This window comes from Phaseolus vulgaris, chromosome 3, assembly GCF_000499845.2.
Source record: "Phaseolus vulgaris cultivar G19833 chromosome 3, P. vulgaris v2.0, whole genome shotgun sequence".
NCBI lineage: Eukaryota > Viridiplantae > Streptophyta > Magnoliopsida > Fabales > Fabaceae > Phaseolus > Phaseolus vulgaris.
In genome coordinates this window covers 44,736,556-44,756,280 of record NC_023757.2, presented here as the reverse complement: position 1 = coordinate 44,756,280, position 19,725 = coordinate 44,736,556, and the positions used below count along the sequence as shown (strand labels likewise).

The 19,725-nt window shown below is 31.4% G+C and overlaps 3 protein-coding genes across 3 annotated transcripts; 1 reads left to right on the top strand and 2 right to left on the bottom strand.

Moving 5' to 3' along the window:
• The first annotated feature begins 346 nt into the window (after positions 1 to 346).
• LOC137805665 (36.4 kDa proline-rich protein-like) lies at positions 347 to 811 on the top strand. Its single transcript, XM_068605604.1, has one exon. The coding sequence runs from the start codon at positions 347 to 349 to the stop codon at positions 809 to 811; it is 465 nt and encodes a 154-aa protein (XP_068461705.1).
• Positions 812 to 6,212: 5,401 nt separating this feature from the next.
• On the bottom strand, positions 6,213 to 7,003 carry LOC137808057 (14 kDa proline-rich protein DC2.15-like). The gene has a single exon (XM_068608964.1). It carries the CDS (start codon positions 6,905 to 6,907, stop codon positions 6,506 to 6,508), a length of 402 nt encoding a protein of 133 aa, XP_068465065.1. The 5' UTR covers positions 6,908 to 7,003; the 3' UTR covers positions 6,213 to 6,505.
• Positions 7,004 to 14,561: 7,558 nt separating this feature from the next.
• LOC137808056 (14 kDa proline-rich protein DC2.15-like) lies at positions 14,562 to 15,577 on the bottom strand. The gene has a single exon (XM_068608963.1). It carries the CDS (start codon positions 15,463 to 15,465, stop codon positions 14,839 to 14,841), a length of 627 nt encoding a protein of 208 aa, XP_068465064.1. The 5' UTR covers positions 15,466 to 15,577; the 3' UTR covers positions 14,562 to 14,838.
• Between the last annotated feature and the right edge of the window lie 4,148 nt (positions 15,578 to 19,725).

The following is a 19,725-nucleotide window of genomic DNA, read 5'->3' as shown; positions in this document are numbered from 1 at the left end:
GTACTGAACAAGTCACGGAGTCACTCTCGAAATTACAAAATCCCAAACAAAACTCCAAAAACTTCAATTACCTCTCTCTCTCTCTCTTTCGCTCTGTCACTTAGAAGAAGCCTTCGTGGATGAATGTTCTATGTTCATGCTGCCGCGTGTAATACTCGCCAGCACAAGGTTAATTTTTTTTCTCAGACAAAGCTTAATTTAATTAAATCATATACTCCTTATATATACGCATCCGGGAATATCAAACCTAATACATACAAAAGCAATTAGAAGAATCTAGAACCCCAAAGTCATCATGTCTCTAAAATTAAAAGCTAAAGCTATGTTCTTCATCTTGAAAATAACAATGTTAAATGTTTTGCCACCAATATATGCATGTGGTCCCTGCACCTCCCCACCTCAACCCAAGCAGCCACCGCATCACGGCGGAGGCCGCCCAAAAGTGTCCCCTCCTCTGCCGCCGATCATAATCAACCCTCCAGTGGTGCCTCCGCCGGTGGTGATTTACCCTCCACCAAGCTCACCGCCGTACTCGCCGCCGCACCGGACTTGCCCAATTGATGCCCTAAAATTGGGACTTTGCTTGGACGTGCTTGGAGGATTGGTCCACGTGGGAATAGGGAAGCCAGTCGAGAATGTGTGCTGTCCCTTTATACAAGGGTTGCTTGACCTTGAAGCTGCAATTTGTCTTTGCACCGTTATTAGGGCTAAGGTTCTGAAGCTCAATATCTTCCTACCTATTGCACTTCAAGTTTTGATCACCTGTGGGAAGACTCCTCCTCCTGGTTTTGTTTGTCCACCTCTGTACTGAACCACTGCATGTATGCATGCACTACTTCATAGCATTCCATGCACCGTTATCATGGCTAGTTCTTGTTAGTTACTGCTTGTTACTACTAGATTAATGTCTTTTTCTTTCTATTAGGGTTTCAGGGTTTATGTTATAACTGGTTTACGCTTTAATTATAGTGCGCATACCTTTAATATTTCCTGTTATGAGTTAGGGAATTCGAGTTAAGTTCTTTGCTACAAAATCCGTTCAATGTGTTATTCACGTATGGTGCTTCATCTATTTTCTCCTTCCACCTGTATCTCAGAACACGTACACGCACTGACAGGGTTTACTTTATCAATTGGGAGAGTTCATGACCTCTACATGTTTTAAAGAGTGCTCGTGGCTGCTTTTGCCAACTAAACTTACTTTAATTTTGTTTACTTAATTGATCTTCGAATAGAGATGTCTTTAAATTTCTGTGCATTGCATGCTATTTTAAGTATTCTTGTATTTGTATATTTTAAATCCTTATACGAGAAAAAACAGAATAAAGTGATGGAGTAACAAACGATTAACGAGATTTTCAATAGCTGTAGTTTTAAACAATCTTACTCCACTGATAATATATATATATATATATATATATATATATAAGTAAATTCTAATAACCACAATTGTAATCACTATTAGAAAATCAATCCATAAAGAAGGAGTTATTGTGATTTTGAGAACCTTGAAAATACAATCTAGATCCAAGTGGATTGGATTTAAAATCCATATCCACTTTAACTAAATCAAATATATTTGGATTTTTTAAAAATCTATTTAATTTGGATTGAATCTAAATTAAATCCACTTTGTTAATTATATTAAATCTACTTTGTCAATTACATTAAAGACTAACTTGGCTCGAACTGGGCCTAAGCCGACTCAACCTGAACACAGACCAACTCGGCTCTGTATCGGCCCCGACCCAGATGACTCGACATCGATCCGGGCCCGGACGACTCAACATCGACTTGGGCCCAGATAACTCAACAGCGACCCCGACCCGGACGACTCGACATCGGCCCGGGCCCGAACGACTATACATTGGCTCAGCCCGAACGACTCGACATCATCCTAGGCCCGAACAACTGGACATCAGCCTCGACCGAATGACTCGACATCAGCCCGGGCCCATCGGCATCGGCTCGGGCCCGTTCGGCTCGACATCAGCTTAAGCATGCTCGGCTCGACATCGGCCCGGGCCCGATCGGCTCAAAATCGGCCCGAGCCTGGTCGACTCGACAGTGGCCCAGGCCCGCTCGCCTCGACATCGGCCCGGGCCCACTCGCCTCGACATCGACCCGGGTCCACACAACTCGACATTGGACCAGGCACGCTCGGCTCGACAACGACCTGGGCCCCCTCGACTCGACAACGACCCGGGCCCCCTCGACACGACATCGGCCCGGGCCCACTCGACTCGACATTGGCCCGGGTCCGCTCGGCTAGACATTGGCCCGAGCCCGGTCGACTCAACAACGGCCCCGGCCCGGTCGACTCAACAACGGCCCGGGCCCGGTCGGCTCGACATCTGCCCGGGTCCGCTCTCCTCGACATCAGCCCGGGCTTGCTCGCCTCGACATCGGCCCAGGCCCGTTCAACTCGACATCGGCCCAGGCCCACTCAATTGAAATCGGCCCGGGCCCGCTCGACTCGACATCTGACCGAGCCCAGTTTGCTTGACATCGGCCCGGGCCTGGTCGGCTCGACATCGGCCCAGGCCCAATCGTCTCGACATCTGTCCGGGCCTACTCGCCTCGAAATCGGTCCAGTCTAGCTCGCCTCGAAATCGGCCTGGGCCCGCTCGAGTCGACATCGACCCGGGCCCGCTCGACTTGACATCGACCAGGGCCTAGTTGACTGGACATCGGCCCGGGTCCGGTCAGCTTGAAATCAGCCCGGGCCCGCCCGACTCGACAATGGCCCAGGCCCGCTCGACTTGACATCGGCTCAGGGCCGCTCGACTCGACATCTACCCGGGCCCAGTTTGCTTGACATCGGCACGGGCCTTGTCGGCGTGACATCGGCCCGGGCCCGGTCAGCTCGACATCTGCCCGGGCCCGCTCGCCTCGAAATCGGCCTGGGCCCGCTCGCCTCGACATCGGTCTGGTCTCGATCGTCTCGACATCGACCAGACCCTCTCACTTCGACATCGATTTGGATTCGCGCGGCTCGACATCGGCCTGGGCCTGAATGACTTAAAATCAACCCGAGCCCGCACGACTAGACATCGACCCGGGCTCGCACGACTCAACATTGGCCCAAACTCGAATGACTAGATATCGGCCCTGGCCCCCTCGGCTCGACATCGGCTTGGACCGGCTTGGCTCGACATCAATCCGGGCCCGCTCAGCTTGACATCGGTCCGGGCCCATTGAGCTCGACGTGGACTTGGGTCAACTTTGCTCAACCTGCGCCTGAATTGTCTTGGCTCAACCTGGATCGGGCCAAGTCAAAATCCAACCCAAAATACAAATTGGATAATCCAATCCATATCTAATCCATATCCAATTAAATGGATTGGATTTAAAATCCAAAAATATGGATTTTTGGATTTAAAATCCAAAAATATGGATTTTTGGATTTGAAATAAATCCATTTAAATGGATCAAAACTAATATGGATTTGGATAATTATTGGATTGAATTTTGTAATTTGAATTTTTTGCCACCCTTATAAAAATATTAGTCTATATATACATATTTAGCTCTTAATAAATCTGACTATTGAAATGAGAAGGCTCTTTACAAGTATTGTCTTTGTACTTCAGTTTCATACTGTATTTCCTAAGATTTTTAATCACATACATCGGTAGATATACTAGACCAAAAACAAAGATAGAAAATAGTAAGCTTTTATCAAAGCATAGTAAGTAACGAGGAAAAACATCTCATCAACACCCAAGCACAAACACCTTTAAATATTTAACTCTCTTTAATTTCTTATTCATAAGATGAAATATAGTTTGAAAATCACATACCGATAAAAAAATTATAACATTTCATAATTTTAAGTGTAAATTTTAAACTTTATAAATTTTATAAATTGAATTAAACTTAATTTTTTTTAATATTCATACCTATATATAAAGAAGTTCTTCATTATAATCATTTTTTGGTGTATACAATTTTTTTTCGATTCTACCCTTATTTAATATATCTTCTTCTATTAATACAATGAAGTATTTTGTCATTTTATATGAATTACTTATAAAATAAATTTATTTTTTAATTTTTTAAATTAATATTAATGTACACTCTTTATATGACTCTCTCACTCTTCTATTAATCCCTTATTTTAAGCCGACCAAGAGAACGTATTCTCACACATTTTTACACTAAATTTAACATATAAAATAAAATAACTTCCACTTTTAATCACTCTCTACTCTATCTTTTGTTTTTCAATTTCAAATTATTTAAAATTATTTTTATATGTATGTTATATTTTTATCATCATAAAAATAGAGTAAAATAGGAAAATGTGGATAATTACGGTTGTGGTAACAAAAGTTTTATTTTAATTCGTGATAAAAAAAAATCATCACATCCGTAATTAAAAATGTCATTTTCCGGAACCAAATGAACATAATAATTAGAAAAAATTTAAACAGTGGACAGTTTCACGGTTTATGTATGGATTGGAGTTTATCTAGTAATCCTATGTATATTACTGATTTTTTTATTTTTTATTAATAACACACAATAAAATATTTATCACCTAACTTTTAAATATAACGGTGGTCGAACTTTTACCAAGTGCAAAGGCTTTCATTTTTCACGTGATTTGTTGCATAAACTCTTTGTGGTGGTATTGATCGAACATTGGGAATTAGATTTCCGTAGTGTGGAATCATTAGCTTTGTATGAATTGTGACATGAAAGGAAAAGGAAATCCACTAGTCCGACATTTTTTCTTTTTTTTTTCGACTTTATCCACGTTGCATGTCACGGGACAAATAGTTCTCCCATAATTGAAAAAGCTAGTTGTCATAGATGTACAATATTGCCCAAACAAGAAAGCAACGATGACCAAACCGAATTCAGGTTTAATTAATCTGCATCACAATGTAATGAAAATCATTTATTAAAAATAATGATAACTAAGATGTATAAATTATTCATTCCAGACAGAAATTGTCATGGGAGTATTTACATATTTATAGATGGTGTCTGACAAGCTTTTTCATAACTTCTTTTTATCACCAACTTATGAACTTCTTGTCACGTCTCAAATCTAATGAGTCTTATATTAAATGTGTCATTCGAACATGGAGTCTAATTTTGAACTTACCTAATAAATAATATAATAGAATGATAATCTTACACAAAATTATAATTGAAGAAAAAAATATGTTTTATTAAAAAAATAGTATTATAATTATATTATATCAAATCATAGTTATTTATTAACATATCTTTATTGTATAATTTTCAAAACAAAATTTTCTTAAATAATATAGAAAACCTTAGTTTGAGAATTTCATGGTGATTGATAGTCATGTAGTAATGATGGGATTGAGAAATACCCTAGTTTTTTATCAACACAAGACAGGATGAACTAGTTGACTACTCTAAGGCCAAGCTGGGTGTTCAATTTTAATTCTTACTCATGTGAAACAAATACAATGCACAAAAGTTTAAATAAATATTAAAAAAAATATTTCGTAATATATTTTTACTCACTAATTATTACTTTTAGAATTCCCTGTGAATTTAAAAAAAAATGTAAATAGAATCATTCAAATTTACTACTCGGTTGATTTAGTCGGAAACAATTAAACCTTTTTATATATTTAACATAGTCCGACAATTAATTGGAAGGAAATATTTCTTGAACAAGTTGAGGTAATGTTATTCGCTTTTGTATAGTATTTTCGAGAGCTACCTGTATTTGTAAAAAAAAAAAGTGAAACAACTGATAATTGCATAGAATATTTCAGTGTCAATATTTTTATGGATGAAACTCAAATTATTACAAAACAATAATTCAGCTCGTAGTAATTACATATGTTGGATCTCCCATCGATCTATTTTTAACAATAATTGAATAAAGTAATAAAGTAGTTTATTTATTTGTCTTGTTTTTGTGCCGAATATGTAGTTTTGTGTTCTGATTCCTCACATGTAAGTCCAAGGGGAAAAACGACATACAAGTTGAGCAATGGTTTCAGACATGCAATAATTTATTTTACGAGTAAATGCAATCATATATATGATAAGTAGGTCATTCCAATTAACTTTCCCCCAGTGTGTTATTAATAGTGCCGTAGACTCTTATGTTTCCAAGTTATGGCCAATTTGCTTTCCGATAATTAATTCTTTTACTGAATTTGGTTTTATCTTGTTGGGGAGGTTACTGAGTTCAATAAATTAAGAAAAGACAGAAATAAATTAAGAAGGATTATTGTCATATAATCATGTCTGAAACAAATAAGGTAACACCATAGCTCAATCTTTGGTTCACAAGCTACGATTGACACGAGCCAGCATCAAGAACTTTATACTTATTGCAACACTCTAAGCATGAAATTAAAGCAATAACGAGGGTGGAGAAGTTAACCCTCATGCACGTACAATGAATTAGAATCACACACACAGAAATCCATGGAATTTGAGAGAAAAGAAAAGGAAAACAACAACTAAGAAGTACATATATAAGATGATATGATATATGTTATGATCAAGCACATTGGAAATCACGTGGGGCTTGTCTTGAACAAACATTGAGAAGCAAGGAGAGTGAGATGGGAAGGTTGAGGTTGATGCCCAAAATGTTTGCTTTAAGGGCAGTGCAGAGGCATACTGCAGCCTCAAGATCAACGAGGCCATCAAGAAGGGTGCAGCAAGGGGTAACTGGTGGTTGACCCAAAGTGGCGTTCACCAACCCGTTTAGCACATTGGCGCATACACCTAGTTTGAGTGCGTCACGGGGGCACGAGCCACTAGGATTGGGGCTGGGTGTTGGGTTTGGTTTTGGGTTTGGACCAGGGCATGAGTAACTACCGCATGCAGAGACAAGTGAGAAGAAAAGGAGGTTGAGTGTGAGGAGAAGAGCAAGGGAGGAAGAAGCTTTGAAACCCATCTTAAACTGCCTTCTATGTTCCTAATCACTACCAAATGCTAAATATTGTTAGCTTAATGCTTAGGAGAAGAGAGTTTGTGATGATGGAAGTAATTTGGAGTGGATGCTTGGTTTATATAGTGAAGTGCCAAGGGTGATATCATGATAGTATATTAAAAAAATTAGCTAGTAGCTCATATATTCCATAAAAGCTAAAATGAAACATGTTTACAAAAATTATCTTATTCTTGATAGTTTTCTTTTATTAATTACGGTAACAATACGAATTTCAGTATTCTTTCAGTGAAAAAGTAGTGTTTTAAAACACTTAATTAAAAAAAACTTGAGTTAAGCAATAGAAATGATTATGGGTAATTTGTACATATCGGCTTAGTTTATTATTTATTAAATAATTCTAGGTATTTAAAAAAACAACAGTTTTATTCATTTTTAAGAAAATAAGTTTATATAATATATAATAAATCCTTATAAAGGAAATTTCATTTGCTTGCTTGATAAGTTTATTGAGATAAATTTTAAAAACGTATATTTCCTTAAATTTGTCTTTAAAACTCAATTATAATGAAGTAATACAATGTGTATTTGCACGAGTGGGAAAAACTATGGCATTAAGAAAACAGGTTTAGAAAACTATTCCAAATACGTCTTAAATAAGTAAGCAAAACATACATTACCTGTAAAGATTCTCTTTGGGTTAAAAATAAACGAAAGCTAGATATTGTATTACAAATATGAGTGTGATTTTTGAATCAAAATGAGTAACTTAGTTTAATCATCACTATTTTTGTTTTGGCAACTAAAATTAAGAATAATTATGCTTGGGATTGTAACACGTGGTATCAACGTCTTAATTAGCTGTTTGACTTAATTACGATCTATCTCTATGTTTTGATCAATGGATGTTAGCTTGGAAGCAATTACATGATTATTTTTTCCATATATGAAATCGTATGGTTTTACTTTAAACATATTTCCATGCATGTGGAATTTTTTTATCATGATCTAACAAAGGAGAAAACACAAGTTTGTATGTAAAATGCATTTTCATAAAAGAATCACATTTCCAATTGTTTCTTAATAATCTAAAAATTCAAAACACACAAGTACATGAAACAGAGTAATACACTATGCCTAAACACTAACCCCTGTTTATACATAATAACAAACCAAACGCGTCCTGCATCATTAAATAAGCACGTCTAAGAACATGAGCACAAGCATTAATCAAGCCGTATTTATGTTAAGAGATGTTTGTTCAATTCTTTTTGGTAATTTGAACCATGACGATTGCAGTAATGCTTCCAAATATTAAAAACAACAAGAACCCAATTACATTAGCGTGAACTCATGCTTCTTTCTTTTCTTTATTGTGCCTAAATCTTAAAGTCTTTATTTATTTCTTTTATGCTGAATTATTTTCTTAATAGCCAAAGGAAAATATTTATTAAAAAGATTTAAATATGTGTTTTTCCATAGTAATTGTATTTATTTTGTTTTTGTTTCTTATATATGAAAATTTGATTTTAATTATTGTAATTTAAACAAATTTGTTTTTAGCATAGGTCATTATTATCTCACAAAAATATTATTATGACTAAAAGTAATAATATTATTAACTAAAACTAATAATTACAAACCCTAAAAATTCTGATAAATACTTAATGGATAATTTCTCACAAACTTTATTCTTATAAACTTAGATTAGCATAAGCTAATCGCAGTTAATAATATTAATATTAATTTAAGGTCAGAACAGAAATAATATTAAAAAATTATATTACTACTAATTGATTAGTATTAATTTAAATAAATATTAAAAAAAATTAATAACAATTAAACTGATGTTAATTTAATATAAATATCAAATTTTAATAAATTAACACTACAAAATAAATTATTAAATAAAAATTAATTTAAAAGAATAAAAATTAATTATTATATTGACTAACTTATATATTATTTATAAATTAAAAAAATTGATATTTAAAGTAATTTATATTATTAATAAAAATTTATAAACTAATTTTTAAATATGTATTTAACATTAGTTATCAAAGTTTTAGGTATTAATTATTCTAAATTAGTCCTTATAGTCACTAATTTAGAATTTAAAAAATAGTTAATAGTTAAAATATTGATAACTAATGTTAAATACCAAACTAAAAACTAATTTATAATTTTTTATTAATAATAAAAAATATTTTAGAAACTAATAATTTTTAAGTTTATAAAATAGTATCTAACATAGTTAATATAGTAGTTAATTATTTTTTTTTTCAAAAAGAATTTTTGTGAATTAATTTTTTTTATTTAAAATATTTAATGAAAGTTTTAAAACTGTTAACTTATCCTATTTTTTTTATCGTGAATGTTATTTTTTTTTTCAGAAACCTTGTATGATCGTATTTTACACTCTGGAGATAGGAGTTATAAGTAATGGATTCAAGTATTCAAGATTTTTTTTTTTATTTGAGTTGTTTTTTTATATACATCTTAGATTCATTATAAAAAGTATAATGTTTTTGTAATAAAATATTGTAAGTATTTTGAGGATTGAAAATTGGGGATTTTACAAAATCTACCTCTTAACCTCTTTTTTTTTCATTCACAATATTTCAAAATAATTAGAACCTTTCTACTGTGGGATTCTCTAAGGTTTTTTTTTTTTAATGTGAGTTATATACATATTATTATTGTGGTAAGTTTTTGGTAGAAATACAATTATATAACTAACCGATAAACAAAATTATATAACTAAATTTTTGTATATAAATTGGATCACCCAAATGATCCATTTAATTTAATTTATTTTTATTATTGATAAAAAAATATATTAACATCATATAAAATTTAAACTTTTTAAATTATAAAAATAGAAAAATCTCTTAAAATATTAATAATTAGATAAAATATTAATTAGTTAAAGTATCAATTTGATAAGATTCAACTTAAAAATATTGTAATGCAGAAAAGAAAACTAAAACCTCATAATAACTCTTGTAAAAAAAACTTAGAAATACCAAATTAAATGTTAATCATGCGAACACTTTTCGCTCGAGAGCGTCTATTATTTCACTGATGCTAGTGCAACATCAATTATGAAGAAACTTCTATCAAAATATATATTTTTTCTATAAAAGACAATAACAGTTTATTTTCTTGTATAATTTTTTTATGAAAAAATAGAAGTAATATCAGATAAGTATATTTTAGTCCAAGCCAATGTGAACAAATTTTTAATTTTTTTTTATGGAGATAGTATTAAACACTTGCATTCAGTTAAATAAAAAGAATAGTAACATTAAGTTACTGAAATGGGCATGTGTGAACATGAGAAGTTTAGCTTAGGAAAGTTTTGGAAGGTTGTGGCTCGTGATGGATTTGATAGTGCTTTAGATTACGACAATAAAGATAAAATTGTATTTAATCATATCCTTACGGTTGCTAAATTAATTGTGTGAACTAGTCCGTAATTATTGACTTAATTTGTGATTGTGAATTAATGTTAAGATCACATCTAAGTTTTCCACGCGTTTTGTCACTGGAATGTTCTTAATTCGAGGAGTAATTGCATTAAGTAAATTGCGGAATTTGATTGTAAATTCGAAAAAAAAAATTATTTATAAAGAGCCAAAGTTTGAAATAAAATTTTAAAAAATATAATATAATTTAATATATATATATATATATATATTAAAAAAATTAGAGATACAAAGTTATAAAAGCCACACCTCTTTTTATCTCTTAAAAAAGGACAGTGTTAACAATCTATGTCACTTTCTACATTCCAATTACAATTTTATTTTTATATAATATTTTATTGAAAAAAACAGTTGTTAAATAAATGTATTTAATAAAGGTGGTGAAAAAAACTTTTCTCTTTAAAAAAAATCCGTGACTGCACAAAGTCGTAACAACCAAATTAATAATATATATATATATATATATATATAAAACGAAGTTTGCAGATTATTTGCCTTTGAGAAACCTGAATACTTTGTTTCTTTCTAATATTGTCTTCATCCACTAAATTTCAAAAATGTTTTAATAACGTCGACATGTGAAAAATTGAGGATAATTAGAACTTTTATTTTTTTAATTAGAACTTTTTTGTTTTTATTTTTCTATTTAGCACTCTTTTGTTTTTATTTTTCTATCTAGCACCATTTTATTTTTTATTTCCCTAACTAGCACCATTTCAAAAATAAATTAAAAAATAATAATTTTTTTTTATAATTTTAATTTTGAATGTATTAAAAAATAAATATTTTAATGTTTAAAATAATTAGAAATATAATTAATGAATAAAGAAATGTGTTTTTACAAAACTAAAAAAAAAATTAAAATGTTTAGTTTAAAAATTATTTTTTTAAAAATGAATAAAATAAAAATTAAACCCTACAACAACATAAAAGTTCAATATATAAACATAAATTAGTATTTATTTTTATTATTATTGATGATGTAATTATGTTAATTTCAAGTAAAAAATACAGGACATAATTATAAAAAACAAAGTTAAATAAAGATTGATATGGACATTAAAGAACAACGTGATCGAAAAAAAAATGTTCATATTGTCAAACACCAAAACACACATAAAGAATATGTCCCAACATTACTGGATTTTAATGTACCATTGAAGAAAATATTAAATGAATTATCATCTGTCATTTATTTTTATTTTTATGATCAACATATACTTATTTAGTATCGTCTTATATCTCTTATATTTATCTTATTTGGATTTTTTTTTATAGCTTTTATCTTTATCTTAATTTGTTTTGCCTTTATTTTATATCTTTTATGTTTTTAGTTACTATTTTTTTTTCTACCATTCTTTTTTTTTTATTGTTGATGTTTTTATTTTCTAAACTCTTTTTTTTCATTTTTTGCTTCTCATTTTTAAGCATTAAGTGTAACATTTGCATTAGTTTTTTTTTAAGATTTTGCAGTTAGGATAAACACTTCAGTATTACTTGTGTATCCACTATTAATTAATACTAATTGACTTAGGTTTTTTTGTAATTATGTCATGTATTTTTTACTTGAAATTAACATGATTACATCATCAATAATAATAAAAATAAATAGTAATTTATGTTTATAGATTCAACTTTTATGTTGTTGTAGGGTTTAATTTTTATTTTATTCATTCTTAAAAAAATAATTTTTAAACTAAACATTTTTATTTTTATTTTTATTTTTGTAAAAACACATTTCTTTAGTCATTAATTATATTTCTAACTATTTTAAACATTAAAAATATTTATTTTTTAATACATTCAAAATCTTCATTCTTAAAAAAAAATTTTAAACTAAACATTTTAATTTTTTTTTATAAAAACTCATTTCTTTATTCATTAATTATATTTCTAACTATTTTAAACATTAAAAAATTTTATTTTTTAATGCATTCAAAATTAAAATTATAAAAAAATAAATAAATTACTATTTATTTATTTATTTTTGAAATGGTGCTAGATAGGGAAATAAAAAATAAAAGGGTGCTAGATAGAAAAATAAAAGGGTGCTAGATAGGGAAATAAAAACAATAGGGCACTAGTTAGGGAAATAAAAGTCTAAATGGTGCTAGATAGGGAATTTACCCAAAAATTAATGTTAACTTTAACACGTAAAATTTGCAGTTAATTTTTTTTATTAAATATATAATTAGCATTATGTTAAGAGGATCATTCAGATAAGTTTTTCATCTATTATTATAATTAGTAAAGATCTAAAAAATATGTTTATATTTTAGAGAAACCTTAGAAAATGTTTAAATTTAAGAAATATAAAAAAACTTCATTTTTTAAAATATAAAAAATATATTTTACTCCTTATTTGATGTTATAGTTCAAATTATATGTTTTTCCTGTAGTAAATATATTGAAGACAATAAGTATACATAACATGTCACTACAAGACAATCATGAAATAAAAATTAATTTTTAGAAAAAAATAATAATTAGTTGTTATAGTGACTAAATTAGAGATAATTTTAAAGACTAAAAAAAATTGGTTTCTAAATTGGTGTCTAATTAGCAACCAAGATTTTTATACCAAATTTAGAATCTAAATAATTGGTAGCAAAAAAAAACTTTGATTGTTAATTAGACATCAATTTAGAAACCATATAACAATAATATAAACTAATTTAGAAACCAAAACTTTTTTAGTCTCTAAAATTATCTCTAATTTAGTCACTATAGTAACTAATTATTTTTTGTCTCTAAAAATTGATTTCTATTTCATGATTTTCCTACCGTGTATATACCCAAATATTACAAGAAAAATATTAAATATCAATTAATTTATAAATAAAAAATAATTAATCACTATATTAATTAAATTAGACATTATAAATAATATATATATATATATTGATATTTAAAAGAGTTTTTATTGTTAATAAAATATAAATAAAAAATAATTAATCACTATATTAATTAAATTAGACATTATAAATAATATATATATATATATATTGATATTTAAAAGAGTTTTTATTGTTAATAAAAATTTATAGAATAATTTTTAAATTGGTATCTAACATTAACTAAAAAACACTAACCATTAAATAGAAGTTAATTTTAGAGAATAAAAATACTTAGTTACTATCTTGACTAAATTAGATACCATCTTATAAACTAAAAAAAATCATTGGTATCTAAAGTAATTTTTATTATAATTACAAATTTATAAAGTAGCTTCTAAATTGGTATTTAACCATTAGCTACTAAGATTTTAGTTACTAACTACTTTATATTCTAAATTAGTTTCTATTAATCTTTTAGAGAATAATCTAGAATCTAAAATATTATAATTTAGAATACAAATTTAAAAACTATTTTATAATTTTTTATTAATAATAGATACCAATAATTTTTTAATCTCTAAAATATAATATCTAATTTAGCCAATATAATATTTAATTAATTTGTGTCTTTAAATTTGATTGCTATTTAATAATTACTTTAGATTTCTAAAGTAATCTTTAATTAAATTCGTGACAATAAAAAAATCAAATAAGATAAGAAAAGAATTAAAAAAAAAACACAAAAGTTTGACATGGAATATCTTAAATGTTTATGGAAGCCATAAAAATTAGAAAGAAGTCTGATGTTCAATGATGTGTGCTGATTTCACCACCGTTATTGTATAGATTAAAGTAGTCCTCTTGCCATTATTATGTTTGAAAATGGACCTTTTTTATACATATAGAAGGACGCCATTTTAATCTATAAGTGGCAAAATATAAATTCAAATACTGAACCACGACGTTAGTAAACTGCATCAGTCTATCATATTGATTTGGTTTAAATTGTATGTGTGTTTGTAAAGGGTTAGAACATCTCTGAACTGGTTCTCATTTATTTATTTTTGATAGCTGATAAAAAAAATCATATTGATTTGGTTTAAATTTCTAATGATTCACAGTTGTTTTCCTTTTCAAAAAAATAAAATAACTGTGCATGCACGTGGAGTGAAATTACATTAGTCACGGGCTAATTGCAGTTCGTTTGATCGTTTTGCATTAGTTTTGATTCTGTTCTTGATTCTGCATATTCCTCTAGCTGCTCCTCATGGGAGAGAAGTTACAAGGGCAAAGTAGTTTTCCGGATCAACTGCATCTCATTCACCAAAATCGACAAATTAAAAAGTATATTTATTTGAAACATTCTCATTTTATAAAAGATAACAGACATACATGATTCTTTTGCTTTACATAAGAAAGCATTGGGAATTTATTTAATATTGCACTAGGCGTGATAAAACAAAACACTACAGCAACATAATAACGTGAAGTTAACCATCCATGCACGTACAAGAATCACACCTCACACCTTGATGAATAAGAAAGCACAAAGCAAAGCAAAGCCACGAATAGCAAATACGAATTGAAGCAAATTGTGTATGATAGGCCATGATTAGGCACATTGGAAATCACGTGGGACCTGCCTCGAGCAAACGTTGAGAAGCAAGGAGAGTGAGATGGGAAGGTTGAGGTTGATGCCTAAAATGTTTGCTCTTAGGGCAGTGCAGAGGCACACTGCAGCTTCAAGGTCAACCAGACCATTGAGGAGGGTGCAGCAAGGGCTAACTGGGGGTTGACCCAATGTCACGTTCACCAACCCGTTTAGCACATTGGCACACACTCCTAGTTTGAGTGCGTCACGGGGGCATAAGGCACCAGAACCACCCGAGCCTCCTGAACCACCAGACCCTCCTGAACCATTAGAGCCTCCTGAACCACCCGAGCCTCCTGAACCACCAGACCCTCCTGAACCATTAGAGCCTCCTGAACCACCAGACCCTCCTGAACCACCAGACCCTCCTGAACCACCAGAGCCTCCTGAACCTCCAGAGCCTCCTGAACCACCGGAACCACCGGAACCACCTGAACCACCGGAACCACCTGAAGGATTTGGTTTCACAGGCTTATGCTTTGGCCTAGGCTTAGTGTCAGGGCATGTCCCACAAGCAGAGACAAGGGCAAAGAAGAGGATGTTAAGTGTGAGGAAAAGAGCAAGGGAAGAGCGAGTTTTGGAACCCATCTTAAACTCTAGTAGTTGCTAATATTTCTTATTTTGTTCAACTCGGAAATACCAGCCAACTATGAGAGCTCAAGAGAAGAGTGTTTGAAGGGATGGAGTGATTAGAAATCCATGTTGGTTTATATATGCTTAGAACGCCAAGTGGCTTGAATTGTTTAAGAACAAAACAATGTTAAACGGGTTTGGGAAATAGGAGAAATGAATTTATGAAATGACTATGTAAGTAAATGATTGAGCTTTAGCTGGCGAAGAAAGTCTATGAATTAGGTTTTGGATGGTTCTGTTGGTCATGAGGGGATTCGCATTGTAATGTTCTGTATCTACCCACCACTACCTTAAGATTATTCCGTTAGTTAAAAGAATAACTGTAAGAAAAATACTTAGAGAGGATAATTTTTTTATAATAATTATGATAAAAAGAATCAAATTTGTGAAGGTAATTTGATTACTTGTATTAAGAATTTTAAATTTTATTCAAAAGGTATTTAAGTGAAAAATATATGTCTCACTTGTTTGATGTGTTGTTGATTTTTTTTTTCTGGTTAGGTTATCATTTACTACACACAGACGATGTTAATTAATTTAAGGTGAAGGCTTCAGAATGGAAGGTGCTTATTATGGTTATTTCTATTCAATATCGTTAAAATAATTTTTACGTTAATTTAGGTTATAATGTTCAAAAGATTCTTTTTATCAATAAAGAAAAAATAATAAAATAAATAAAGAACATTTTGGGATGTTTCATCCTATTAAAATGAAGCATGTTATTAATATATATAATTTCCAAAAATTAAAATATCATCATAATTTGTATACATTAAAATTTGGTTTTTGACCATGATAATGTTATTTTTTTTTCTTTTTATCAAAATGGAGTTCGTTTAAAAAAATTACAAATTTAGGCAAGTCGTGTCAATTCGGCACGACTTCATATGCACAAATCGTTCCAATTTTACACGACTTTGTCATGTCATACTGAAGTGGTGCTAACTTGGCACAACTTCTGCCACGTCATATTTTTATTTTTATTTTTTAAAAAAAATTATTGTTTATATATTGGGTAGTAAGTTATGTAATGTTAAAAATTAATTTGATACATAACTTTCTAAGAGTGTTAGTTTTAAGAAACAAAAAATTGGATAATCGTGTATGGATCATGTCCGGTGCCAATATTAAATATCAAAAAATTTGCATACATGAGACATTAAATATCAAAATATACTTTTTGGCTAGTGAGAAACCATGTCCGGGGACAATGTCCTCAGGAGTTAATGACTCAAAGTTTGAATAAGCTGATTATCCAAACATGATCCATACACGATTATCCAATTTTTTGTTCCTTAAAACTAACACTCTTAGAAATTTTTTTTTTAAATAAAAGCTTTCATGTTAGGTATCACTATGCCACTTAAGATCTCAGCTAGGCTGACACCTCAAGTAACAACAATCATTTACCATCACATGAAAAAAATATATATATATTATTAAACAAAAGAAAAAAGAAAAGAAAAAAAAATACAAAAATACGAGGGGACTAGACCAAAACCCATATGTTAACAAAAACGATACATAGGTAGACTATACCTATTCATAAAGAAATCTAAGAACAGACAAGGTGGAAGCCTATTATACCAAAGAAAAGGTTCTCTATGAAAAAATCCTAAATTAGCCAACTTATCAGCACACGCATTTCCTTCACGAAAAATATGAGTAACTGTAAACCTAATTTTCCCACAGTAATTAAGACAAGCATTCCATCGATTACAAAGCATCCAAGGAACATTTGTCCTAGCAGTAAACGCAGCACAAACCAAAGCAGAATCACATTTCAGCCAGACATTAGTAAGCCCCATCTTTTGAGCTTCCTCCATAGCATGTATAACCCTATAAAACTCAGCAACCAAAGCAGTCTGAACTTCAAGAAACGCAGAAAAAGCTCCAATAAATTCCCCCATACTCCCACGAAAAATACCTCCGCAAGTAGCAAGACCAGGATATCCCCTAGCAGCCCCATCAGTGTTAATTTTTACCCAGCCTGGTGAAGGAAACTCCCATCTAACAGGAAGAGGACGTAGAACTTTACCAGTACGAGTGTTAATACCAAAAAACTTTAGCACATTGAAATCAAACATATCATTCTTCATTGAAGCTTTAGACGAATTACCCACTAGACAAGTTAAGTCTTTAATAACCAAAATAGCCCTAGAAACCTCAATCTTATCCTGAAAACGAGCATAATTCCTCATACGCCATATCATCCAAATAGAAAAAGTTATCACAGCTAGCTTAATTAATTTAACCAACGGACTACCATCACTCTTAATAAAAGAAAGAAGATCATCCTTATTAGAGAAATGATAAGTAGGAAAAATGTGTTGAACCCAACTCCAAATACGCAAAGCATTAGCACATTCAAAAAATAAATGTTGAATAGATTCCTCGTGCTTTTCACAAAGCGTACACATAGAACAAATATGCAAACCTTTATTTTGAATATGCTGATCTGTAGGAAGCCGCCCATGAAAAACTTTCCAAAGGACAAGAGTTTTGGAAGGCGGAATATATGAAGACCAAATAAATTTACCCCAACCACAAGAAACCCCTGGATCCAAGAAAAAAGTCCTAGCTGATTTAAGAGTGAAACGACCAGACTCGTCTAGAATCCAATTAGGAATATCCTGTACCGCCCTAACCATGATATGACTAAAAAGATGAGGCATCTGCTGTAAAGACAATGGAATACTCCAATCACTACCTGTCCAAAACTGAGAGACTGTATCCGGAATACTAGCACCATCAGATAATCCTGCAATATTTGCTAAAGAAGAAGTAGCACACCATTTATCATTCCAAAAATTAATAAGAGAACCTGTACCAACAGTCCAAGAAGTATAATCAAGTATAGTAGAATAAAACTGCTTAATTCCAGGCCAAAGAGATGACGATCTATAAACCATTCGAAACTCATATTTTGATTTAAAGACCCTAGCTTTCAAGAGCAGAGACCAAGGCTTGTTGCTATAAGCAAAGTTCCAAGCAAGCTTAAGAAGATAAGCATTATTTTCATGGTGAAGGTTAATAATTTTCAAACCTCCATTCTCAAGGGGAGAACAAATCGTATCCCATTTAACAGTAGCTATACCTTTTTTCAGAATATCACCAGTCCAGATAAAATTTCGACACCACTGTTCAACTTGCTTAAGAAGAGAAACAGGCCATTTATACAAATTAAAACTATAAGCTAGAAGACCCGTAATCACCGTATTGACCAACTGAACTCGACCCATCATGCTAAGAGATTTACCTTTCCAAGAAGCTAGCTTCAATTTGACTTTATCAGCCAAAGGTTGAAGAAAACGACCCCTTGGAGCACCAACAAAGATAGGCACTCCTAAATAAGTGAAAGGCAAACAACCATGACTACAAGAAAGAATACGCTGAATTTTGGTGACAAATCTTGTAGAATTATCCATGGTGAAAAAACTACTCTTAGAATTATTAACATATTGACCAGAGAAATCACCATATGTTTTTAGAAAATTTCTCAAATTTCTAAGAGACTTAGTATCCGCCCTACAGAAAATAAAAATGTCATCCGCATATAAAATATGAGAGGGAGTGAGAAAACCTTGTGGACTAGCCATATGTAGAATTTTCTTATCATTCACAAGCTTTGAGAGACCTCTACTAAGAACTTCCTCTGCAAGACAAAAAAGTATAGGAGACAAAGGATCACCTTGTCTAACACCTCTACTACAAGGAAAATAACCCACCAAACTACCATTTATTCTGATAGAAAGCATAGCTGAATAGAGAATAGTACTAATCCAACCGACAAACGAGGGGTGAAAACCAAAGCGTGACAAAACTGATAGTAAAAATTTCCAACTTAGAGTGTCAAAAGCTTTGTGAATATCAACTTTGTAAGCCACATTGCCTCCGTGAACCTTTTTAGAAAGCAAGTTAATAGCTTCAGAAGCAATACTAATACAATCTTGAATTTGTCTGCCCTGCACAAACTCATACTGATTAGGAGAAATAATTCTGGCAGCCACAAGAGCAAGCCGATCTGCCAAAATCTTGGAAATAATCTTAAATTTAAAATTAGCAACAACAATCGGCCTGTAATCTTTAATAGATTCAGCACCCTGAATCTTAGGAATAAGAGATACCACATTACTGTTTATTCCAGGGAGAACCCAGTTTTGTTTAAAAAACTGTTGGACTGCATTACAAACATCTGTCCCAATAATATCCCAA